Here is a 26,427-nt window from a genome sequence, read left to right on the forward strand (position 1 = left end):
CCGCCCTCTGCTCCGCCCACCCGGCCCCGCCCACCCGCGGCGCGGAAGGAGACACGGGCGCGGTGTGTCCGTGCGATGGTTATTGACGGCGGCAGCCGGGGACCCCGCTCGCCGGGAGGCAGAGAGGAGTCCGGCCCCGGCATCCCCCCACCCCCCCCGCTCCGCTGGCCCGCAGCAGCGCACGATCATCTCTTCTGAAGAAATTTCATTTTACTCCCTACGGAGAAAAAAAACCAAAACCACAACATTAGGAGCTGAAGCCACGCCAGGAGTCACGGGGCTGAGGAGCGTCTGCGCGTGGCTGCTCTGCCCCTTCGCGCGTGCCCAGCCAAGAGCAACACTAGAACACGAGTTCGTGCAGCTCAGGGGTGACGCTGCTCTGGCAGGGGTTGGACTAGATGATCTCCAGAGGTCCCTTCCCACCCTACGATGCTGTGTGATTAAGCAACTCCCACAAACTTTGAAAGAAAAATCTTACAAAGCTTTCAGCATCCCCTGAAGGGGCAAATGTAAACAAAAGGAACACAAGTGCACAAGGCAAAGAATGGGCCCTCTACTCTTCTGCATGCAATTATTTTCCTCAACAGCTAAATCTATTAAAGAAAAAAAAAAAAAAAAAAAAAATCAGTAAAAAGCAAGGGTGTCCCTTTACCAAGACTGCGAAGGATTTTGTTCATCCCAGTTGGTTCTGCCTCTGGAATACTCTCCAAATACTCCAGGGCACGGACCTCAAAAAGGCCTAAAGGAGGAAAAAATAAAAATAAAATCACTCACGGAGATGAGCTATTCCATCTTTTAGCATGTGGCATCTTATATCATTAACAAGGAGGTTACGAAAAAGAAATCACGCATGCGTGTAACATAAGCTGCAGGATCAAGCCCAGAAAGGAGACAGATGCAAAAATTCTTTGCTTCAGAAGATGAATTCTGTTGAGTAATTAGAAGGGCTATGAGTAATCAGATGGAGCTACTCCATACACCAAAACGCCAACAGGAGAACTTGCCAGGACAAAAGTCTTCTTAAGAGTCAAAGTCACATGGTATTATACTTTGAAAGTGAGTTTGTAAAACAAGAAAGTAAGATCAAACCTCACCTTTGACCATGTTCTTACTTAGCTCTCGATCCTGTATGAACCCTGCAAACATCTGCGTTTCCATGAAGAAGTGCAAGAAGTGACGCACATTGCGTGACACGTGAGATTTACGGAACAGCTCCCGCTGGAACACCCGCTCCCCTTTTTCTGTGACATTCATGTGCAGGGAGTAGTGTCCAACGATCTCCACAAAGAACTGCACAAAAGCTTCAGAGACCAGGGAGTTGAGAGGCATGTCACCTATGAAGAGGACAACAGAAAAGAAATTTCCCTTTACGTTCATCACTTTGGGCATTCCTCTTGTAAAAAGAGGAGCAGCATTTATTTTTTAGGCTGGCTGTCTCAGACTATGAAATTTCAGATGTTTGATATCAAAGAAGCCACAGCTCTAATATTAAGATTTCTCTCCCATATCAGCTTTCAGCTGCAGCTGAGACAGATTCCATTCTAAACTTTTGAAAATGATCTGTCAGATTACCCTCTAAAATACAGAAACTTGCCACGTTTTCTGTTTAAGAAAAACGTTCTCTCTGCCACTTACGAAAAATAAAATTAAAAAAAAAAAATCAAAGAAAAATTCAAAGCACGAGAACTGATGCGCTTGCCCCAAACACGCTAGGGCTCTACACACACTGATTGTGAAAAGAGGAACAATTGTTAGGACACCAAACTTCTTTCTAACACATTCACAAGAGAGATGTTCTCAGTAAGATTACAGGAAAACAGCTTTCTAAAGTGTCACCTCCTAAGGTTTATTTCCATTTGCTCATTTTTATATCAACTACACAGGAGCTGTAGAGATTTGCTAATGTGAAAACACTTTTCCGTAGAAGTACCTTGTATGTCGCTCTGCTCATGTGACAAGATTTCACTTCGTTCTTCCAAGATTTGTACAAGTGCAGCCTGGAGTTTATGAGGCAGGATCTCATCTTCGTCTGAGACCTAAAGAGAAAAATGGCCATGAAAACATTTTTGCGTTAACACCTACCATCAGTCAAACCTTCTTATGGTGATCAGATGAGAAAGACTCGTAACATGCCTAAAACAGTTATAGGGAAGTTACTCTATGATAGGTATATCTTGGTGGAGACAATGCATTTGTCTCCAACAGAATGAAAAACGTTTGCTGAGCACCCTCCGAATGCGTACTATTAGAGTCACACACACAGCTGACCAACACAAAACAATGTGTGCTATATCCACGACACAGACTCAGGCTTATTATACCAGTCATAAAATACAGAAGAACAACAGAAGTCTGTTGAGAAAATACGACAAGTCTCAACATTATGGTTAAAAAAACCCCGATCCTTTAATACCTTTATCCAGTTGCAGGCTGCAATGCAAAATAGAACAGTAAGGCAAGGAAAGAGAGATGCAGATATCCTCCTGAACTAGTAATTCTCCAGTGTGTTTATAGCTACTTGTCTGGTGATGTAGAAGCACATTAGGAAAAGTTCAGCAGAGAACCACAAGTGAACCGTGGTAATTTGTCTACTAGACTATCGCTAGGGAAAAAAAACCCAAAACCAACAACCACACGCCAGCCAGATGAGAGAGGAGAAATGCCTGTAGAGAACAAATACACAGGGAGACAGCCAGAAAGCAGCACAGAATCTCAGGGGTCCACTTCACATAACGAAGCAACCAAGTATCTGTGTTTAAATTCAGCTCAGGTAAGCAGCACCTTTGGCTTCGCAGAGCTCCGTACCTCACGCCACCTCAATCTTGCAACAAGGATTTGTAAGCCTGTCCCCTTCTCTATTGATCACAAAGGAATGCAAGATATTTCTTCAGCCACTGGAGTCTACACATGAATAACAGCTTTCGCTGATTTCTTATGTTCATTTTCTTTCATTTTCCTGGCATACAAGCACAAGTGACTGGTACTGTTATTTCACTCACCTCTTGCAAGAACTTGTCAGCACAAAGATCAACAATCAGAACCTGGTGAGAGATATAAAACACACTAGGTATATTGTTATACAGAAAAAGACACTTTTTTTTTTTTAAATGTCCCCAGTGGCAGGGGATGTCACACATGAAACAAGTTTTGCCTAACTGCAGCCTGTCTATAAGAACAGTGAATATTCCTTATCTTTGATAACAGTGGAACACCCTGACATGTACCTGTTCAGTTCACCAACTGTCTCAGAAAAGTTTGAGAGTTTAAATTAAGAGAGAATCCACAGAGATTATTCCAGAGAGGTCAGCCTCCTACCACTGACATTGTCCCTCCACTGTGATGCACCCAATTCTCACCTCTTCTATGGGCAGGTCCTGGAGCTGTGGTAACGAGCAGGAGAGAATGCCAATTAAGAATGGGGTCGGAGAGCACGCAATATCAATCATAGAAGCTGGCAGGACTGGTATGTAGGTGTGTTGCCAAGTGAAGGGATAGAGCGTTGCAACTGCGGCATGGCCACATTTAGACAGAGTGCTGGAAAGGTGAGAGAAGCACAGAGTGGGTTGTCAATGTCTCGTTCAGTACTCGGCTGCAGACACAGGTTAGAAATGCTCGTGAAAATGTAATTCACGTACATTGTTTATGCATTAGCAGAAGCCCCATGCATCCACTTTTAAAGTCAGTTATGGGGAGCTAGAAATAGCATCACCCCAGGCTAAAGAGGTACAGGAAACATTCCCTCATCTCCTGGTGGGTAAATAGCATGCTCCAAATTCTAAGCATGCACATGTTCTGTGGGAAGTCTGCAAAAAGCTTTTAAATGTAAATATTTACAAAAAGTTAGAGAAGCTTGCACATGAAACAGGCCCAAACACAGAAGAAAGAATAGCGTCCCTCAGAAAGGACCAGTCACTCAGACTCATTTTTTACCTTAAGTTGTCAGCAACAAAGATCACCCTCCTTTCCAGCAGGAGAGAGGCGAAGACCCGAATCGCGTGCGAGACACTCAGACACTTGAACAGGCATTCGAAGTCCACATGTTCCAGTCGCGAGTCCAGCGGACGGCAGAGCTCCACCACCTGAGAGGAAGCAGAGGCGCGGAGGGGCGATGGCGCGGGCCGGGCCCTCACAGGGGAACCCGGCGGCCTGGGGAGGACCCCATGCAGCTCTCTCGGAAGGCAGGGAATCACACCTGTGGTAGGTGACTCAAGGGGAAGCGACGGCCTCCCTTCGGACATTAGGACATTACCTTCAGACTAATCACTTACAGGCGACACCCCTCTACAGTGCAATTTGCAAAGTGCTGCCGTGCCCCGGGGACGCCCCGGCAGGGGAAGGCCGGCCCTGACCACCATTACCTCATTTCCCGCTCCCGGCAGGAAACTCCTCACAGCGATGGTGCGTCCAGGAGCAGGGAAAGGTGCCTCCATTACACTGCGCATAAACGGGTGTACGAGGGCCGGGGACATCTCTCGCCTCTTCTCCACCTCATCTAAAATCTGCAGGAAAATAAGTCAGACATTGGTTCAAGGCCTGCTGGTGAGCCAGAGGGAATATGAGCCTGTGCTAGAGCATCCTGTGCCACAGCTACATGTGAAGGCTCCAATGGAATCACAGCCCTCTCCCCCTCCCTTGGGACCCCTCTGAAAGCTCCTCTCAAACGGGAATAGATACCTGTGAGTACAACCCTCCATTCCCAAATCCAGTTTCCTGCTACTGCAAGGAATGTCTTGTACGTGGTAACCAAATTCTCACAACTAGTTAGAGGAATAAGAAGAGCAACATCCCGTCCTCCTCCCCAGGAAATCTTTCGGAAACATTGTTCCAGAAACTCTGTGCTCCAATGATTAGAAAGCAGCTTTCACTATAAGTTTGCCCCTGTATTCTTCTGCAATAGCTGCCCTTTACCTGCAGTAGCTCTCCCCAGTCTTTACCTCTTTATCTACTCCTTATGGTGCTTGGAGAAACAAGCTGAGATCTCCTCCCCCGCCCTCCCCTTAAACTGATTTTCCATTTCTAAGTCATGGAAGAAGAGGGTGAAGGGGCACCATCAGTAATATCAGGTATTAGAACCCACTTCCTGACAATAATTTGCTGAAACAATAGTTGTCTGCGTATCAGCTGACAAGTCTCAGCACTGGTATCATTTTATTTGCCCTGTCAAAGCAAAGGCAGCTAGGAAGCACTGCTCTCCTGGGACGGGTTACAATCGCTGAGCAATTCTAGACTGCACAGAAGCATCCAGCTACTTTCTGGAGCTTGCAGGTTGTCAGAGGCTCAAGTCCAATAAGAAGTAACCGTCTCTCCCCACATCACCTTGGCGAAGAGATTGAAGCAGCCCAGGCGGCTAACGATGCAGTATACCTCAGGAAGGCGCTTCCCTTTCCCCTCCGGCTGAAAGGCAACATAACAGTTATGCTGAGAACAGGGATGCAGTAAAGAACCTAGCACCTACACTGCAGCTGATTCGCAAAATTCCTTCTGCTGTGGTTCCCTCTACACTTCTGATTTAAAGGATTCCTGAGGAATGACCAGTTCCAGGAGCTGCCTTTCCTGCCCAGAGCCCATTTCACTGTATTCTGGGCATCATCATGCTTCTTCCCTTCTGCACTCAAAGGGCCAGTAACCTCAGCAGCAGCACAGGCACTGCCTAACCCACGTGGGAAATGACTGCTGATTCACATCCCACACTTGACTGTGCATTTATCAATGCATTCTTTACGCTCCACCCAACACACAGATGCTTACCAGGAGCTTCTTGCAGTATCCAAACCATCGGCTGCCATCCTCACCCGTCAACACAAAAGAAAATGTTTCACTGGGGAACCAAAGAACAGTCAGGGTTAAATTCACCATCCAGTTCAGAGAAGAGACTGACAAAGCAAGCACGCAAACTACAAGCCGTTCTCCTGGTCATGCGGAAGACCCCCTGCTATGGTCAGCAAACTACTTCGGGCTCTATTCAGTGTAAAAACCTGCAGCCCTTGGACTCTCATTGAGCAACGACAGCTCTCTTCCTTCCCAGCTGCCTCTCCATTCTGCCAAGGAGCAACAGAAGCACTTCCCAGCCCCAGGATCTGGCCTTGAACAGAGGTTATAAACCTCCTTCTTACAGGAAAGACGGTGCTCGGGCAGAAGCAGCACTTGTGAGTCCACCTCCATATCTCATCTTCCCCTGTCACAGGGTTTAGGGATTCAGCCTTTCCCATTTTCCTTTGCTCTGGCTGCAGTTCCGCTGGTCCAGGAAACTGGCTCATACCTAAGCTTTCAGCATTGCCTGTTTCTGGCATGAGCATTCAAAAACAAGTCTTTACCTTTTAAGGTCTGATGCAGGAAACCAGTCTTTGGGATCTGGAAAGCAGAACTTGGGAATGACCTTTAGCCTCTCTTCAGTATCCTTTGACTGTCTGAAGGGATGTTCATGCTGGAGGGGCGACACATGCATTTGAAATCACTGAAGTGTGGTGCACAGCTGCATCATTGAAAACAATGGGAGACAGTATCTTCCCATATCTTCCCAATGCTGAACCATCAGATAGCTAATGCACAAGCGTAGGAAAACATATTCTGATTCTAAGAGATTCCCAGTTCCCTCTTGCATCTTTCCTGGTGATTGGACCTTTGTAAAATCACCCAGCTGGTCTTGCTAAAAACTGAGTAAGGACTTACAAGCATGGCCAAGTTTATTGGGGAATGAAGCTAGAACTGACCCCCCCCAAGTGATGGTTGCGTCAGCTTGCCTCAGTTCTATTCCTAGATGTGAAGATCCTAAAGGAACAGGAACGCGTTCAGCTGGTGATGTGCAGATCGCTCATAATTCAATTGCGAAAAGAGTGTATCCAAATCACATGTTCCAGTTACCATGTGTGGGCTCAAGTCAAATCCCTCAAAGACTACAGGACAACTTTCCATGCTCAAAACTGCCCAGAAGGGGCAAAAGGAACATTTTCATAGAATCATAGAATGGTTAGAGTTCAAATAAGAGAGATCACATTTAAGTATGAAAAGCCACCAAGAAGAGGAAAGTTTACTGCATAAAGCTGATTTTAGACACTGCACTGTCAGTCAGCACATCTAGGCTACTCCGGTGCCCCAAGCTGTGACAGCATGAAGGAGCCGTTAGGAAAACAGTACAACATTTTCACAGAGTAACACTTGTACAAAAGCTTTGATGTTCTTGGGCACGCAGCCCAAAGAAGAGGGTGACAAGCAGATTACTTGGAAGCAAGGCTATTTTTAGAAGGGAGACAAATCTGTAATGAGAACACCTCCATAATTACTGGGCAATGTTTCCTGCAAAATCCCAACACAAAAGACTGTCCTATATAAAGTCACCCACCAGCACACTGTAATTTGAGCAGAGGATAAATAAACACTGAGAAAATAACTTGTTTTGTTATTACGTTTAGAAAAGCCAGTGAAGAGCCCCATGGTACAGTTGGTTCTGATTGTCTGCTTGGGCAGCAGGAAAAGAACAATGCGCTGCCCTTCCCAAAGGCGATGAACAGACTGAGAGGCTGCACCAGGGAAAAGCCAAATCTGTTTACATTCCCTTCTTCCTGCTAACACCCTGAAGTTTGCACTTTTAGCAAACATTATTTACGTATGTTCAGTTTTACCCACTAAATTAAGACTGCGCACTCTTTCTGGCTTTAGTCTCTTACTCATTTTGTGAATCCAAAATATTTACACATTTCAGCCACTATAGAGTTATTTGCACACAAATTCCTTATGCAGCTGGACACTAGGTCCTGCTGGAGTCCCACATAACCTCCCTTAATGAATCTGACATCTCCTTCTCTATTTGGATGATATGCAGATTCTTCAATAATCTCTGGCTTACTCCTGATAGCACAGATAGAATTACTTCGGTTTTGGTGGAAGGCAGCAGGTACAAGCCTAGATGGTGACAACTGAATATTCATTTCCATCTGGAAGCACAGAAGCAAGCACCAAGGCTCCATCCTCTCAGCTTCACAGAAACTACTGCGTACACCGAGTCACAATTCAGAGTCACACACTGACCTTGCCATCCATTTGGGCTGAACAGAGAGAAAGAGCTCATTTCAAATGGCTTGTACTACAGTACTTTAACTTCCACAGTTCTCCTCTGCTTTTTGGGGACTAGTACACATGGCTTTGTCATTATTATTTTTTTTTTTTCCCAGAAAAGCATAAATAAGCATAAAAGCCCTGGGATTCTAGTTCCTGTGCACCATCAGTCAAATTGCTTCACTCCTTGTTTACAAATCATAGACTACCAGGATGAGGTCGTGCCAGCTTTGGGAACAGAGCACTGCACTCCCCTTCCTCTCCTGCAGGCTGCCTCAGCACTGTGTCGCAATAGAGTATGGCTTTATTAGAATTAGAGTAGGAGCCTTCCTAGTTCCAAAAAAAGACAGTAAACTCATTATCAAGAAAGAGATTCAACAAATGCCCAATGCTATACATCAGGTCTGTAACAGACCAAGGTGCTTCATATTCCAAGCCTGTATCCCAACCAGTGGGGCACCTTCACCAGTACAGAGCTTGGGAAAGGATACACACTGCAAGAGGAAATAAACAGCTGCTGAGTGTGTTTCGTGGGCAGGCTTCCATGCAGCTCCTACCTTGCTGGGAAACTGCTGTATGATCTGTGGTGTGTATGTCATCTCAGATGCCTTCTTGTGCAGCGACACCACCACAAACAGCTCAAACAGACGCTGCTCCTGAAGCTCTATCAAATCCCTCTCCAAAGTCTGGTAGTGCGGATTCCTCTTGGCGGCCAACTGCGCCTGCAGCAGGCACCTCTGCTGACCTGAAGAAAGGACAAATCCAAAAGCAGCCTGTGGCTATCAATGCCACACACCCACAGGTCACAGAAGAGGACTCGTCACCACCTTTAGAAGGGGAAAAGAGACAGGTGCATTTGCCTAACATCACCGCTGCGCTCTACGGGACTCGGACTCCTGCATCAGCTGCTCAAGCACTGAGCTGTTCCAGACAGGGGAGCAGCAGGTCTGCAAATCCCTCTCACTGATAAGCTAGCATTCTCCTGCTGTCCTGACATTCCTTCCACATATCTATGGTGGTGCAACCCTCCCCTCCTCAGGCCACTCGGTGCTTGGCGCGATTTCCCCCCACCTGGGTCACACAACAACCCAACATAAAATAGGAAAGAATGTGAAGGGCGATGGACCAGAATTTACGGCAATCCCTTAGTGCACCTGGCTCCCTTGGAAACAGTCGATAATTGATCACCACCTGACAACACCTGGACGGTGGCCCAAAGAGGGAAGCGATACCAGAACCTCAGGATCTAGCAAGTTCTAGGCTTCTGCAACTGGCAGAAAATACCAGAATATCCCATTGTCTGAGTTGAGCTGGACCAGAAAAGTACCTGAAAGTCGATTATCTTGGACCCTATAAGTAGTGAGACCCTTCGAGCTCTCCTGGATTGCAGCACGCTGTGAGCAGCATCTCCCCTGAGCTGGGACGCTCAGGCAAACAGCTCGAGGGTTAAAGGGCCTGGGCGAGTCAACCTTCTCCAGCCTCAGTTATCACCGCTGAGGGACACCAGTTGTGAGTATTTACTCTAAACTCCTGAGAGGGAAATTTTAACTATAGGCTAGCCTCTCATCCGTCCACCTCTATCTGTCTATGTGTTCCCAATATACACATTAGCTCTTACAAGAGTGGATGTTCACATATTCTACTGGATCCAAATATTTTCTGTCTCCTTGTTTATATGTTTTTGTGTTCCTACACATATATATTGATTTAGGAAAAGGGGCACCTGTTGGCTCACTGGAGTCACCCCCTGCAAAGGGACATTAGTCCTAGAAGTTAAAGACTCGTGTGGTCTGTGCGTGTGACTCCCTGAATCGTGCGTGTGTTTATAAGCTTTGGTGTTTACACCAATATATTGATTTGAATACCTTATAGTAAGTTAGTGTGAATCTTGTAATTTTCGAATCTGTAATTAGGTCACTGTTCAATTATTTTGTTAAATTGCCTTGTAAACCCTTAAACTGGTTAATGATTAAGTGCAGCTAAAATTTAACCTCTTGATCCGCCTCAAATCATTAACAAATTTTGAATTGCTGCTAAATCATAACCGTGTCAAATATCTCAGTAGCGATGAGGGAAGCCCAGCTGCGAGAAGCAGCCCAGCTCCACCAGTTCAGTAATTGCCAGGCAGCCACCCCGTAAAGCATCAGGAGCATTCATGAGAGGCAGAGCCAATTTCCTGGCCAACAAACCTGCAGGCTGGCACATCCCAACAGGCAGTACGGACTCACAAGCACAGGCACAGCACTCTGTTGTAAGAAATTCCTGTGGCCCAGGCACCATGACACATTCTGGACGCTTTGGAAACAACTCTTAAATCAGGCAGTGACTCAGTCACTGTATTTCTGCTGAGACTCTTCACTCCCCATTACTCTCCTTAACATAAAAAAGTGGAACTTCACTATTTGCTCTAAATTAAGGCCTTCTGTACACTTCCCTCCAAGTAAATGAAAAGCCTCAAACAATTCGGTTGCTCCTTTTTGCTAGATGCTTGCTTAGAGACATGACAGGGTCTCTCATCAGGGCTGCTGGGCAACCATTACCATCTCGCACGCAAACCTCACCCATAGAGAGACTAAGACCTCTTTGGTCCTTCCCACACCAGCTAAAACCAAGTAGGTATTTCAAGTCTGTAGCTCAAACTCAGGACTGTGGAACCAGACAAATAACCATGTGATTTCTCCCCAGAGGAAAGGGTATTTCACACCATTATACGTATAAAACAGAACCCAGGGAAGGAAGGAGGGGGAAAATAACCCCAAGTGTTTGCAGCAAAGGTGATCCAGGGACAATCTCCTGCAAGACATATTTTAGTTAACTGTGACATTACCAACCCAAAAATGAATCTACTTCTAGCAAATGGCAGATTAATGGCATTAAACCTCAAGGGCTCAGGAGAAGTGGCAAAAATAGAGGTTGATTTGTCACAGCAACAGCTCCCAGCCTTGGCCATGCTGCCTCTTAGATGTTCCCCGTCTCGGCAGAAGCCACAACTAGTCAGTGTGCTTGTCCCATTACAGCCTAAGCCAAATGTGTAGTGCTGTGGGGACAGGACCAGCCCCTGTGAGTCACTCACTTTTTGGCTGATTTTCCGTATCACTTTCATTCCCACTGGTTTCACCTGAAACACACATAGTTTTCACTTATTAGCCATGCAGAACAACTTTGGGCAACACCCAAAGTTGGGAAAGAGAGAGAACTTTAGATTCATCAGACCAACATCAACCAGGGCTACCCACCTCTCCCGCTCAAAGCATCAGCAAAGAACAGCCGGTACTGGCAAATGTGCTACCACAGTACATTTCAAAAAGCAGAGTTGATATCAAGTCACTGTTTCCAGTTAAACCACCTTTTGGTGAGCTGAACACAGGCAAAGGACAGAAACCAGCTAGTTATTTGATGCTGCTATAAAAGTTAACAGCGTTGCTGAACAGAATATACTACAAATAAAGACTATACCACAACTTCAAAGTCAGAAGAACACAAGAATATCACTTTAGAGGCACTAAAGCAATGAGTAAAGTAGACATAGGTAGTTCTTGTGTCAAGTGGTTTTGTGGGCAATTTTTGGGTTTGTTCTGCTTTTTTGAAAAAGCACTTTTAACCAGTAGGCCAGCTCTTCAGGAATCACAATGGAATCTTCCATTTGTGACTGTGTTAAACTTGGGTTCGGCAAGCGTTCCCAACGTTAGCGGTGCTGAAAGCTCAACAGTTCCAGCTGCGAGACATGGGGTTCAGCACTGTTGAGTCAGCCCAGCATGAGCTGCAGGAGGTGGTGGTGCCTGGGCTGCAGCAGTACCCTGGGTGTACAGGAATTGTGCCGTGCAAGAGGTTTATAGCAAAGAAAACGCTGCTGGAGACCTCTATACCTTTCACTGGAGGTGCTTCTCTCCCAGCAGGACCGAGCAACTTCACCCTCTTCTTTCCACGCTTAGAATCAAAGATTTCCTGTATTTTCAGTACCAGCTGAAATCCAAAGCAGAAACAGAGGTTAAGGTCGGGGTACAGAAAAGGGTCAAGGTGCCAACAGACTGCAGCCCAACAACTACATGGAGCGCTACAACACAGGAAAGGCTGCTCGAGTCCTGTCAGCGACCCTGGCTCAGAGGCTGCTTGTATAGCACTTTTAGCACGCTCACCGGATAACAAGTGGGCACAGAATTCCTGCTACAAGAGAGATTACTGTTAGCACAACTCCAAGCTGACACCAAACCGTACAAGCATTCTGGAAGTTATCATACTTGGCTTACCAAACAGATGTCAGACGCAGCAAAGTGTCTAGCATCATATCTCCATTTCCTATCAGAGAGCCCAACCGCAAAGGCACTTGCAAGAATACCTTATTAGCCCTCCACCACAAAGGACCCCGAACTCCGCGTGCTCTCAAGCTTCCCAGTTCTTTCCAAGCCCAGAAAAAGCAGAGCGCTCTCAGTGTAGCTTGGGCTTTGTTTGTTTTGGGTTTTTTTTTTTAAGTTTTCTGCTGTACTTGGCTGTCAGACAGCTACAGTAGGTTCCCCAAAGCACCATGTCGTCACAGAACAAAACTGCTCTTAAGTACAGTCCTTGTCCCAGAGTAGTTTGCTAAAATGAAAGGATTATGTACTTTAATTTTGCACAGGTGAAGAAAGACAGTGGAACAGAACAATGGGTCTATGCTGCAGGGACACCACAGACCTGGTCCACTGGAAGAAAAAATTTGGAAAAAAATCATAGCCCAATGCAGACTAAGGTACAGACATGAAAGACAGGTTAGCATTTAGACGCTCCAAGTCAACCCTGTTAACCTTCCTTCCACTGCTCAAAACGGCCTTAAAACCAAAGTCCTAATGCTTTCTGTCACTCCTTCACAGGCCTCTGGACTCCCTCAGCTGCCAGGTGTACAACGCTGCTGGCGGCTGCTGCACCCTGCGTGTCAAAGGCAGCTATCACTTCATTGTGAGGAAGGATTTAAGCTAAACTCAGTGAGCAGGTCAAGTTCATTCTTGTCTCAAGTTAAAAATTCATTAAATGCTCCCACTGAATGTAGTAGGGTGGGGCTCAGCCATTTGTCACCACAAATACTACATAAAAAGGAAGATAATTCAGCAAAAGAACCTGTTTTTCAGCTCAAGCCTTTATCCCCAGCTCAACAAACTAGGCTCAGGCTCTTCTCCTTTTCAGATCTATTTCTCCCCGTTCTCTGCATTAGCCAGTCCACCCACCCAGCCCGATGAGGCTGCAAGGAAGAAATCAGCCCACAGCAGCCAGCAGTGCTTCTCCAGCGAGATCTGCCTGCCTTCCCCTCCACCATCCAGCCTCACCTAGAGGATTCCGTTTCTGTTCTGATTTTTGTGCAGTTTAGTCACCAGTGAAAGATACTGGGTGTGTTTAAGGCAGCTATGTGTTTCTTAAGCAATAAGTAAGGTTTTTCCTTTTAGACTACAATCCTTTTCTCAATCTCTCAAACAATCTTGGCTCAATTCCTTGTGAGCAAAAAAGCGTGCTCCCTGCATGTAAATTGTTACCAGACTTTTGGAACAGGTTTGCGTTTGGAGAATGTTTTCATTTTCTTCCAAATTAAAGATACTCTCCATCACAGCATTTTCACAATCTTGCCATTTCCTTCTTGATTTTACAGGCCTACAGTTTGTTTAAAAACACATAGAGAAGTTGCTTGTTTCTCTAAAGTACTTAACATTTGAAAAGCATTCTGCAGCTGTCCAACTCTACCTCACAGTCTTGTGCAATTTGAGAAAATACACCCAATTTTCACAAGAAACAACGATCTGCAGAAGTCAAATGATTTCACCATGGCAAAAGTAAGCTGTTGCCACTACCACAACTGGAATTTGAGTCCTATACACCAAGTGCCACTACAGTGGTAGCCACAGCTGTCCTAGAGCACATGCTGCATTTTATCACCGAGGGACTTGAGCTGGTGACCGATACTAGTATCTAGAAAGATTCCCAAAGCATCAAATGAGAATTACAACAGAGTCCTCCATCGTAAAGGTGGATTAAAAGCCTTTCTCGCTACCCTGGCCTCGGAAGCACATCTGCCTTTACACACAGGCAGGAGGGAGCAGCCAGAGGCAGCAGAGGGGAGAACTTTGTGAAATGCGCTTATCCCTAAAAGCTGCTCTTCACCCCCAGACTATGAAACAGCTGCAAAGGAATGTTCCTGATGGCAAGTCAAGAACTTCCATCTAACAACTCGGTGCCTGTGTTGAGAACGTAAGGGTCAGTCTTAGAAGCCATCAGGAGCAAGGGACACGTACACACAGTTCTACAGAGCTGTCCCTTTAGCTCACAGGGAGCTTCCTTGCATTCCTGTGCCGCATTCAGCACAAAATCAGCATCATCACACTTCACGGAGGCATTGGGAACAAGGCTTAAATGACAAAGCATGAGGAAGAGCTAGTATTGACACACAGCACTGATCCACGGGTCAACACCTAGTGCTACATTTGCAGAGTCTTGGCCAACAAAATCACCACTGCTCCAGCCAGAACTGGAACTCTGTTTTTTGATCCCCGAACATCTGTCCTGCTGCTTGGGAGGGAAATGGTTTGAGCAGGGTCACTTGTCCACACACACAGCAGTGCCAACCAGCATTCACCTGCCAGATACACAGCTCTGTGGCCACTTACAAAGCACTTAGAAGGTGCTAGACAAAGCAACAAGAGTTCAAAATGCCATGCAAGAAGTAATGTTTCATGTTAAATCTCACCCAGGGCAAGTTCTTTCTCTTGCTAGCAGCCTCTACTGCTCGGAACAGCTTCCACTCAGTCAGTGTGACAGGCAGCGTTGTGTCCTTCACCATTTTCCCTTGGAAACTTGTCTGGGAGGGCTTTAGCTCAAGAGTCTTGCGACTGAGGAAGGGAGGTTTAGGGGGAGGCTAGAAAACAGAATCGGAAGAGATGGTTAAGCACAGGATTAAGTTTTGGTCCAAGCTCAGAGTCAAAGGAGTCGCATTACAAATTATTAACTCCCTGCAGCCTCCTGCTCAACCAAGCTCTCCATCCCACCCCACACACTCAAGCATCTCATCAACACTCTCTTGTTCCTATTCTTTTGCTCCTGAGCGGCTTAATCAACTGCCACTGTTGATTAAGTTCAACAGCTGTCTGTTCATTATCATTTACACTAATAGCAAACAATAAAAAATAAGGAAAACCAATGATATAGCGGTGGGGAATGTGGGGCCAGGGGGAAGCACAAAACAGGGCCCTTGGGAGGATGACTCTCTGTGACAATTTACATGACACATGACAATTTAATCTCCTCACTCTACCTTGGGAGCCCTACTGGTGCTCCGAGGAGGTGGTAGCTTCCAGACAGATGGGACCTTCCACAAGGGTAAAGGCAGTGCTCCAATGTCTTCATAGGGGTTCTCTTTTGCAGGACCTGGAAAAAGTGTTGGACAGGGGATTTATGAAAGGAGGTAAAGTCCTGTGTTCTTGCAAGGGATTTAAGCAGGGAGAGTGTGCAGTTGTCTGCCAAGCCTTAACAGGGTCTGAAAGAGCCCTGTTTTAAGATGGTTTACATTCCCACCCCTCAAAGATCCTTCCAGCCCACTACCATCAACTTGGCAAGCTGTACATAGTCTCAGCAAAATAAAACACTTCTACCACCGCAGAGCGAGTAGCTCTATTGCAAAGCAGGCAATTTTGTCAGTGTTTACACTGATCTCTGTGCAGCACTCAAGCAAAGCTTCTGAAGAGCTAATAAAGAAATCAGCTTAGCACAGGCCAATTCTAGCGACCTTCCATGACATCTGAAATCAGGCTGCTCGCATCCAGACAATTACTAACATCAATAAAGGATCACAGATGGGGAAGACCTTAAAAGTCACAGAGCTGGAAAGGGCCTCAGTGCATTCTCATCTTCATTCCTCCCTCCCAGGCAAATTTGCTACTCTTAAATAAAGTGAGTGCATCGCCCAGAAGCACAGGCACTTACAGATAATGTCCTCGTAGATGTTGTCTTCTGACTGTGTGTAGACGAGCCTGGATCCTGTACTGCCATTTGTCTCTTCTCGAAGTCTGTGGAAGTTGGTCGTTCCTATCCGGTTGCGGAAGCCCTGGATGTCCTCAAACTCAAAAGATTTCCTAGAGGAAAACCAGAGTAACTTTCTCTAAAGGCATCTGCATGCACCAGTGAGTTGCTGTCTCCAGTCCACACAGAGCATGGTCCTCCTCAGGGCCATCGAGCACTCCGGACTCTCTGATTCCCAAGTGTTGGGGTCTAACCCCCACCATCAGCTCAGCCCCACACAGCCACTCGCTTGCTCCCGCCCAGTGCGATGGGGGAAGAGGTTCAGAAGGGTGAAAAGCGAGAAAATGCATGGGTCAAGAAAAAGACAGTTTAATAGGTAAAGCAAAAGCTGTGCACATAAGCAGGAAGGCATTCAGCCATCTCCGGGAAAGCAGGGCTCCATCACACGTAACAGTGACTTGGGAAGACAAACGCCATAACTCCAAATGTCCCCCCCTTCCTCCTTCGTCCCCCAGTTTTTACTGCTGAGCACGACGTCATCTGGTCTGGGATATCCCTCTGGTCAGGTGGGGTCAGCTGTCCCGGCCATGTCCCCTCCCAGCTTCTTGCCCACACCCACCCCATCGCTGGTGGGGCGGCGTGAGGAGCAGAAAAGGCCTTGAGGCTGTGTAAGCACTGCTCAGCCATAACTAAAACACTGGTGTGGTATCAATACTATTTTCATCACAAATCCAAAACATGCATCACACAAACTACTACGAAAAAAATGAACTCTATCCCTACCAAAACCAGCACACCAAGCGAGTTCTATTCGCTTACTCTGGGACATTTTTAAATTAAATTAAAAATAAAGTTGGAGGCTCCATGGCCAAGCACACTCCAAGTAGGTATGGTGAGTCCCAGCCTGTCACAGAGGCAAGAACCCAAAACATGTTTTGCAGACTAAGCACTTGCAGCAGCTCTCAGAATTAGGGCACTGTTTTCTACTGGACCTCTCCTACTGCTTGTGCTAAGGGTGTTACTGCATTCGCGAGTTTGCATTTTCATACACTTGGCCTCCACTTCTAATTTATGTCACAGAGGTCACAAAGGAGCTGGCAGGGATTTAGCCCATCATCATAAAATTTGGTTCGCTGCTGCACGCTTTGCCATGGTGAAAGGAGGTTTCAGGAGTCCTAGCCACATCTCCACCTATCACGTTCACAGAACACAGCAGAACTAGCTCAGAGGTTTTTTCACTCCGTAACAGGGACCTACGTATGGGAAAGAGGGAAAAGTGGCCAAATCTACTGCAGCAGGGGTACCCATAACTGGCAGTCTCCAGCTTTAAGCAACTAGAGAATCTCACTCACAGGGAAGCAGCAGCATTTAACAGCCATGCTACCCCAAGAGAAAGCTATTCTGTAATCCAGAAATTGCAGCTGAGGACAAGCTCAGGGCAAGAAGCTGACAGCACTCTCCCCGGGCCCACAGACTGTCATTCAGCTCTGTTTTAAGGTGTGGGACTGACAGCTGTTTGGAGCTTTTCGCCTTCTTTCAAGATTATCAGCAGCAAAAGCAGCACATACTCAATGCTGGAAAGGGGATACTTTCATCCAGAAATATCCTCTCCCCATCAACAGAGGCATCATCAGTCCTAGCACCTCCTCAAGGATATGGTAGCAAGCAAACTGTTTAAATCCATCTAGAAAGAGATTTAAGGAAACATGTTTCAGACACGAGAGAAGAATCGATGTACCTCTGGGTTCTCCCTCTGATCCTCCTGGTGGCTGTTCTCTTCTCAGGATTGTTGGAGGATGACACCAAATCTCCTCCATGCTGCTTTTGTAGGGGAGCTTCCCTGCTAGCACTGGCATCACTACAGCTATCAGCACCCTTCTCTGCAAGATAGCGGAAAGTCCTACGGGGCTTGGGTGGTGGGACAACAGATGGCTCCTCCTCTTGCCCCTCAGCCTCAGTGTAAATGCTTTTCAAGCTCCTCTCTGCCCTGCAGAGAGGGTCCACTCCTTTGATTTTAAGTTCTGTTCCCGTGGAGCCACACCTCCCTTGCTTCCTCTGAAGGTCCAAGGGAAATGGTGGGGCTTTGCCAGGCAGAAGGGGATCTACTCTCCTCCATAGACCTTGTGAGGTATAGAAGTTCCCTGGGGGCAGTCTCGCCCCGGGGTGCAGGAAGCCTGCTTGCCACTCTCCTTTCTCCTTGGCTTGGGAAGCGAGGCCGCATGCACAGGGCTTGAGGTCACCACAGTTATCAATCTGCAAGCAGCTTCGTGCATCTTCCCTGAAGTCCAAACCCAGGCTCTTTGGATCTTTGGACCCAGTCTTTCCGCCCTTCTCTGTATGTTCCGGCTTCACTCTGGGTAGAGCATCGCAGCTGGGATCATACTTTACTCCAAAGTCCTTCGGATGCTGTTTCTCCTTGCTGGAGCATCCTCGTGTCCTCCCCTCCCACTGGGAGATCTTCTGTTTGATGTTGCGGCAGTGGCTCCGGGAGAGGGTCTGCACAGCAGAGCGGGAGAAGTTACTGTCCACTGACCCTGTTGGGTGCATGGCAAGTGCCAATGTGCTTAAAAACACCCCATCTCCAGCCTTGTCCAGGTCCACCCGTGCCCTGCACACATCAAGCTGGCATGAGACTCCAAAGCACCCAGTTGTGTCCAAGAGCCCCAGGGTGTCAGCTCTGCACAGACTGCCTGCTAGCACGACCTGCGGACAAAAAGAAAAGAACCGTCAGCTGCACTCCAGCCATACACAACACCAGGAGGTCCCAGCTGCTCTCTGGCAGTTGCTGAAGAACATTCCTCCCCAAATCACACGTTCAAGACTGGCTTCCAGAGCACGCTCCCCACAAAGCCTGTTTCTGTAGCACACATCTGGGAGGGCTAACAAAAGGAAGTCGAGGTCTCACTGGCTTAAGAAACAAACAAAACACCACAACAGGAACGAAACACAGCCAGGGATCCCAAGGGTCCAAACTCAAGGAAATTATTTAATGGCACAGGAACACAGCAGCAGGGCCTCTCTGCAGCAGAGCCCTCAGCAAGCCCCTGGTACCAATGGAGGCCAGGCAGGAGCACTCAGTTTCTCCTGATGCCCTGTACCTCAGACAGCACAAAGCCAAACCACTGCAGCACGGTGTCTTCACACAGGAGGACTAGGACAGTTGTGATGACTGGAGAAGAGCCCAACTGCATTCCTGATCCCAGAAGTGCTCTCCTGCTGCACAACACAAGTGAAAACCTGTCTGATGTTCTGCTTGCCAACACCTAACCTAAACGTGCCATCAGAGAGACTGGAGGGCAGTGGTGCCCAGCCTGGGGCTTGCAGCCAGGGGACGTTTTAAAAGGCATACAGAGGCCAAAAGGCAGAGGAAACTGGTGAGTTCCCATGCTCAAGAGGAAAATAGCCCCATGTTTAGATCAGCAGAGAAGGAACGGTAAAGAAAGCCTATGACTGCTCCCACCCCAGCAGAGCCTGCACAAACAGGAGCTATGCTGTTTGAGACTACCCCAACATATAATCCAGAGGATACAGCAAACAGTCCTCCAGATAGTCCTGCAGCAAGAAAAGGCAGGTGAAACCCAGGGAGAACCTGGGTGGCTGTACGGACTCAGCACCTACAGGTCCTGTATGACCTCAGTACAGCCACTTCACGTGTGGAGTCCCCAGCCTTGGAGCCCTCCAGCTCTACCTGTAGCTCACAACACATCCCCAGCGTTCTCAGATATGCCAGCAGAGCTGAAAACTCATCTTGTACAGAAGACAGCAGCCCAAAGGCTCTAATATGCTCCGCTCCTCCCTTTCTCCAGTTACCCCATTTCAGAGGTCCCAACCCTCCAGGTCTATTTAACGTTCACCATTTGTATGAGGAGACAAGCGCTCAGCAATGCTTGGGCTCAGGCCAGGTCGCCATGCAGCAAGCCTGGCCATGCTGCCTTCAGTAACATTCCCCGTGCACTACGAAGTCTCCCTGCAAAGGCACAACAACAGCAGCAAGCAGTCCCCATTCCACACATGCAGCGAAACCAGAGGACCTCTGCAGAAAGCAAGAGAGACTTGCTGCAGGTGGGAACGCAGGTCATAGCCAAACACAGCCTGTACTCAGGCTCCACCTGACAGATCCAGCCAGCTCCTGCTGCCAAAACCTGGGTACGTGTCCTCTGAAGCTGCTAGCACAACACCCCAGAGTCTCCGCTGACTCCCCTGAGCCTGTAAGAATTTGCAGAACCAAGGATGGAGAGCAAACCAAGCTGGAAGACAGAGGAGCTTAAACCTGCCTGACAAGGGCTCATGCCCCATGCTCCAGGCTGGGTGTGGAGAGCCCCCGCTGCAGCGGAGGCTGGCACCTTTCCCACCCGTGACACTGCACCTCAAATTCCAGGGCTCCGGTGCCACCAGCTCGGTCCCTGGTGTTGCTGATCTGCTTAGCAGAGGTATTTGTGGGGCACATAAAGGAAAAGCACTGGCCTTGGCAGACCTATTTGATATAGTTAGTGGGAAAGCTTATTGATGTAGGACAGCCCAGGGCTCCCCAAGCAACTCAGTGATGGCTTTGGCACGCATGGCACCAAGCCCTGGCTCTCTGCTGCACTTTCACACTCCCTACCAAAGCAGCATTGCTCACTGTGGCAAGAAGCTCACTGCTGCCTGTCTCCACAGAGAACAGAGTGGGTTCTTGCAGTCTGGCATTGCTTACCACATTGTCCCAGACAGCTGTTGGTAACTCTCCCAACTCAGCAGTGAACGAGCTGAACTTGGACAACCAGCACGGCACCGCATGCCCCCGCTCCCCATGCCACCAGCAGCAACCCACAGGCAGTGGACAAGCCAGCAGAAGACGGAAAGAGCTGAACAAGTTCAAGAATGAGAGAACACACGGCCCAGCAAACCTCTCCGCACCTCCCCGAGCCCCTGCCCTGGTACCGCACCCGCAGAGACCCCCGGCCCTCTGCCCCAGTTCGCTCCTATAAATAGCAGTTGTTTCCAAAACATCCTGAGCCAGAGCAGAGCCATCCTTCCTCAATCCCTGCCTGCACAGCCCTGATTAGCAGACAGGAAAGAACTTTCACCTTTCCCGTGCCATTGCAGCCACTCTGCAGCAGCAGCGCCCGCTCCCGAGGACCTGCAGCACAAACCAGCAAAGAAGCAAAGGCTCCGATGGGGAAGGGCGGGCTCGGAGAGGGGCAAAACAGCCTCCTCTCAGCCAGCGCAGCTTTAGACCAGGCACAATGACTCCCTGCCAGGTCTTCAACCACTGGATGGAGGACTCGCACAGGGACAGGCCCCTGGAAAGACCTTGCAGTGTAGGGCAATGGGCTTATTCACAGGACTAAGCACTGCGAGGCCAGCGTATGCCATCATGGAGCCCACGCATGGCACCAACAGCTCCCTGATTCACCAGCTTCCCTGATTCCCAGCAGCTTCCGTCCCCAAATGCACCAGCCATCAGATTCCCGGGGCTCTGACCAGCGGCCCGGCAAAACACCTGCAGGCAGCGTCCATGAGGGCAAATCACTGCATAGAGGGGGCCGAGCAGCCCCACTCAGCGTCCAGCCGGGTCCATCCTTGGAGCGCGCGGGGCTGCTGTGCTCAAGAGGGTCTGGTCTGCCGGCCGCCAGGTGCCCTGTACCCCTCTTCTTGCCACTGACAGTAAGGGTGCCACAAAAAGTGCATTTGCTGTAGTCTCCTCAGCCAGCCTGACATTCTTCTGCTTCCTGGTATAGGGCCACGACCCAAGTCAGCCTAACGCTCCGACCTCTCCCACTGTCCACATCGGTGCTTCCATGATGAGGCACAGCCAGCAACTGAGAAACACGTGGAGAAGCTCGGTCCCCACCAGCACGCAGGTCCTGGTGAAACTGTCTCTGCCATGCTGCCTCTGCTTCTGCTCACTGACAAGTGCCCACAGCTCAAGCAGTTCACCCAGTGCTCGAGCGATTACCTGACTCGAGCATCCAGAGCTACATAGACCCACGTGCGGAAACAGGATCCACATGGAGTTTATTTCTTCTCCTGCAACATAAACCTACTGAGTGATATTACTTCTCCAGCCAGGGAAGCTCCATGCACTGGCTGGACAACTAATATTACTTAGAAGGTGAAGCAATAAACTTCACTCACCCAAGAAGCTGTACAGTCTGGAGTGCAACAGTGAAGGTCTTTCCAAGGCATGCCATTGATATTTGAACTACCAGATACAACTAGAAACACACGGCTCCCAGCTCATCTTAAACACAAAAGGTAGAGCACAAGTTTAAAGCACCCGATGTTCTCTCCTGCTCAGCGCTGCTCCGCCAGCCACAGCCCTGAACCGTATCTTCCAAAATAACCATCCAAGGAGGAGAAGAATGCAGCTCTTCACCTGTCCAGGCTTGCAGGGCAGACAGCTGCTATCAAGAACCAGGCATTTAATCTAAGCTCATCACGGGAGCCAGGGCAGGGGTAGAGACTGATCTTTGGTGAAGAAAGAGCAGACTGGGGTGGTCTGACCCAAGGTAGGTAACCCTCAGACACAGCCTAAGAAAGGCCAAAGCACAGCTTAGGGACACAGGACCAGCAGAGACCAGCAGAGTCAGGCAGCCAGCACTCGTATCTCAGGTGCCTTTCACAAACTAACCAGATTTAACATAACTGCTCTCTCTTGACCTCTCCTTCCAAACTTCAGTGCCTCCAGCATGCTTTCCAGCATTTCCACAGAAGCCAAATTTATCATCCCTACTGCATTAGTACTTACAGCAGTTCAGTGTAGTCAACTATGCTGAATTATTTCACTGAAAGCAGTAGTTTTGGGTAATGAGAAATTAAATAATTTGTAGACAAAGTATCACACATTTCTCCCAAAAGACAGCCTCTCCGATCCACACTGTTTGAAGACAGCTTCCGTATCATTATCCAAAGCAGAAGAATGAGACGCATTCACACCACATGATAGGTAGCCCCGACTCTTTTTCCAATTCTGAAAGCCAGAGAGCACGCTAAGCATTTTCCATGGAAAGTCTCAAGACAATTCTATTTCCTGAAACCATGCACTCAAGGAGAGAATGCTGCCAGTGCTGTCCAAGAATAAAATACTCTTTGATGCTGAGGTCAAGCCCACCCACCACAGGTGCTGCTGGTACCCCACAACCCCCGTGCCACAGATTAGCTAAACAAAGGCACTAACACACCATCTTACCTTATCCTGATGCACAACAGGCATGAAAACACGCAAACCACTGACTTGGCAAGCCCATGCGCTCCTGAAGCAATCTTTCAGTCCTTTTATAAGAGTCGTGCGTCTCTAAACCACCCAAGAGACCTCCTTGTCACCAAGCCTCCTGTGTTGGTAGCCGAATAAAAGACAGTTTCTGTTCTTCTGAAGTCTAGGGAAGCTGCCAGCTTGGTCCTGGAGGGATGAGGGGAGCAGCACAGCAGCAGGGACGCCTTCCAGAGTTCTCAGCTACTCCCATTCTGTTCAGCTCCAGAACAAAGCTGAAGCTTTTCTGAACAAAACTCTGCCATGCTAATGCCTAAAAGACATGGGCAGTACCAAACAAGCAGATTTTATATCAAAATAAGTAACGCTTCAGGAATGTGGTATGCTTAGTCATTTCCATCTCGATACAGAGCGACTCTAGTTATTAACTCATTTGAAGCTTCTGCATATAATGCTGAGGAATGGAGTTCCACCTCATCAGATAGGTGGGCCTGTAGAGCACAGCCCCTGCACACAGTCAATGTGATGCTAATCTTAATTACATGGCAAAAGGAGATTAAGTCTAACCTTTGCCGTGAGTCTTAAAACTTTTGTACTGACAGGAAAGATATATCTGGATCTTCCAGCTTTCATGTTTTTTCTGAAGTGATGAAATTCAACTTCTTGAAAGTAAGTCTTTACCCATGATTAAAAAAAAAAACAACAACAACAACAAAACCACTTTAAACATGTAAGCCCTAAAGGCTTTTATACCAGAGGACACACACATAGAACTCACAACGTACTATTTTTGAAGTCATGCTTTTTTAACCTGACTCACAGTATCTGAATGCTCAGGTTCGCAACGCTGAAAGCAGCAGTTGACTCAGATGCTACAGGCTGGCTGCATGCCCCAGGAATGCTGCAGCTTCGCACAAGAGCTAAGACCCAAAGAAGGGCCAGAGAGAAGGTTAAACTCAAAACATGAGTTATCCTGGAAGCCGTTTCTTGGTGCAGCTCTCAGAGGTGAGATTCCAGGCTTCCCCCAGGGCTGACATCACTGTAAAGCCATGACCACCTTTATTTCACAAGGGCCACCACAGATGGGCTGCACTGGGTCACAACCACCAGCCACTCATTCCTTTGGAAAAGTCTCAGCAGCACCGAGGCGGCCACCCCAAGAGGTTCAGAGGGTCAGACCAAGGCAGCACAGAAAACCTCTCAGACACACATCCAGGTAACATGTTCGCAGAGTTACGGGGAATGAGCCACAACCGTACTGCAAGACTGAGACAGGAATTTTGCCAAGCAGCAATGCACAGTGCTAGGACTCGGCACTCCAGGATGGATCCTCCAGCCAGCTGCTTCAAGCAGGAATGTTTTACAAGGCCACCACCATTGATTCCCCCCATTTTTATTCCGACACCCTCAGACATCGTCTGCACATGCCTTCCCTTCAAGGCAAACTGAAGCACGCAGTCCTGCATGTGCTTTCTGGGACAGAGTGCCCAAACTCTTTCAGGGTCCATTTTTTCACTCACCACATCCTATCCCTGCAGGAGTTTAACTTCTAAATGGTTAGATGGCAAGCAATTCACTCAATCCTGCCTGCAAGCCCCTGAAGGGACAACCAGTCTGAGCAGCGACTGAAACCAGACATCAAATGCCTGGGGAGCCACTGGACTCCTGGCCCTGGTCAGGACCTTTCCATTGCTCTAGCAAACACCCAGCCTCAGGCCCTCCCCTCGCCCCCCCAGCTAGGACGGGCTCCCGCACCTCCCCAATGGCTGATGGAGCCCTGGAAGAGCAACAACAGCTTCTGCAGCAGCTTCTCACTTCTCCGCTCCACTCTTCCTACCCGTGCAGCAAGGTCACCCGCTCACTCGTCCCTCCCTTCTGCAGCTGTGACAGACAGGGACAGCAGAAACCACAACCACTGTTGCCCAAATGCACATTTCCGGGGGCAAAAACAGCCCCTGCAACTCCTCTTCTGTTTTTCCTCCATTGTTAGGGCTGATGTAAATCCCAGGTGTTGAGGGGAAGAGCTCCCACCATGACTTGGGCTCTATTGCTCACAGTAGGCAGGTGCCCACTCAGACGGGCTGCATTCGGCCATGGAACAGAGGGGTCTGCACAGCGACCTGGGAAAGGCAAGGGGAGGCTGCTCTGTGCCAGCCTGCACCCCGCACCGGAGGACGGCGCTGCTAGGAGGGGCCCTACCCGCACATCACAGCCTACTAGTACGTGATTTGCCCTAAGAAACTCCGTGCTGAATCACAGAGTGGCTGAGGTGGGAAAGGACCTCTGGGCACCACCTTGTCCAAGCCCCTGCTCAGGCAGGGCCACCTCCGGCAGGTTCCCGGGGACCACGCTGGGATGGGCTTCCTCCACCCACCCCCCTGCGCAGCCTGTGCCAGCGTTCCGTCACCCCCAGAGTGAGAAAGTGTTTCCCGATGCCCAGGGGGACCCTCCCGTGTGGCAGCGTGTGCCCATCACCGCCCGTCCTGTCACCGGGCACCGCTGGAAGAGCCCGGCCGGGCCCTCTCCGCACCCCGCTCCAGGCGTTTGTGAGCACGGTGAGACTCCGCGGCCCCCTTCTCCGGGCAGGCAGGGCGAGGCGCTGCGGGGACAGGCGGGGCCGGTCACCGCTCCAAGGCAGCTGCTGGGCGTCCTCCACGGGGCCAGCTCCCGTTCGTGCGCTCCCTGCCCGCCCGCGGGGAAACGGCCCCGCCTGCCCGGGACCCGTTGGCGGGACCCGGCGGGACCGAGCTGCGGCCCCGCCACGGCCCCCGACAGCTCCGCGGCCGGCGGGGCTCCGGCCGGGGGTGGCGTCTGCCCGCGGCCGCGCTCGCCTCCCCGCTCAGGAGCGGCACACGCCGCCTCACCTACCCCTCACCGCCCCACCGCAGCCCCAGGCCCCCGCTGGGGCTGGGGCCGGCACCGGCAGCGACCGGACCGTGCAGCACCCGGGCCCGACCGCCTCCGCCGCGTCCGTCCAGCGGCCCTGAGCCCGGCCGCGACCACCCCGCGCGAAGTCCTCACCCCCCGGCCGAGCGCCCGCCCGAGGCCCCGGGCCCGGCGGGGCAGGAGCGGCCCCGTCCCGTCGCGCCCCCCGCCCCGTCTCACCGCCGGCGCCGCTCCCGCAGGACGCTCCCGGCGCGCGCCGGCCCCCGCCCATTGGCTCGCGCGGCCGCCACTCGCCCGGCCCCGCCCCCCGGCGCAGGGCGCAG

General features: G+C 49.4%; 1 protein-coding gene across 7 annotated transcripts; it reads right to left on the bottom strand.

Annotated features, from left to right (window-relative positions):
• Positions 1-47: 47 nt before the first annotated feature.
• Positions 48-26,409, bottom strand: DENND2C (DENN domain containing 2C). Of its 7 annotated transcripts, none has more exons than XM_074564686.1 (19): positions 26,324-26,409; positions 17,765-18,729; positions 15,991-16,139; positions 15,323-15,435; positions 14,759-14,926; positions 11,919-12,015; positions 11,126-11,170; positions 8,610-8,797; positions 6,315-6,424; positions 5,749-5,818; positions 5,317-5,394; positions 4,359-4,499; positions 3,931-4,079; positions 3,357-3,534; positions 3,000-3,041; positions 1,931-2,036; positions 1,095-1,334; positions 653-739; positions 48-217 (listed from the first exon to the last, which is right to left on the bottom strand). In XM_074564686.1, exons 2-19 carry the CDS (start codon positions 18,571-18,573, stop codon positions 186-188), a joined length of 2,802 nt encoding a protein of 933 aa, XP_074420787.1. In that variant the 5' UTR covers positions 18,574-18,729; positions 26,324-26,409; the 3' UTR covers positions 48-185. The 7 variants fall into 7 exon arrangements, with proteins under 7 accessions (XP_074420787.1, XP_074420790.1, XP_074420788.1 ...); XM_074564689.1 differs by lacking the exon at positions 26,324-26,409 and adding an exon at positions 26,240-26,320 and having other exon boundaries at positions 1,113-1,334; XM_074564687.1 differs by lacking the exon at positions 26,324-26,409 and adding an exon at positions 26,240-26,320.
• Between the last annotated feature and the right edge of the window lie 18 nt (positions 26,410-26,427).

Source organism: Larus michahellis, chromosome 21, assembly GCF_964199755.1.
Source record: "Larus michahellis chromosome 21, bLarMic1.1, whole genome shotgun sequence".
In the NCBI taxonomy this organism is placed as follows: Eukaryota; Metazoa; Chordata; class Aves; order Charadriiformes; family Laridae; genus Larus; species Larus michahellis.

Coding starts and splice junctions, on each gene's coding strand:
- DENND2C (XM_074564683.1), bottom strand. CDS start 23,221: ATGCCTGTTGTGCATCAGGATAAG. Junction 11,171..11,918: donor AGAAGCACCTCCAGTGAAAG/GTATAGAGGTCT, acceptor TGTGTGTTTCAG/GTGAAACCAGTGGGAATGAA. Junction 8,798..11,125: donor TACGGAAAATCAGCCAAAAA/GTGAGTGACTCA, acceptor TCCTTTCTTCAG/GTCAGCAGAGGTGCCTGCTG.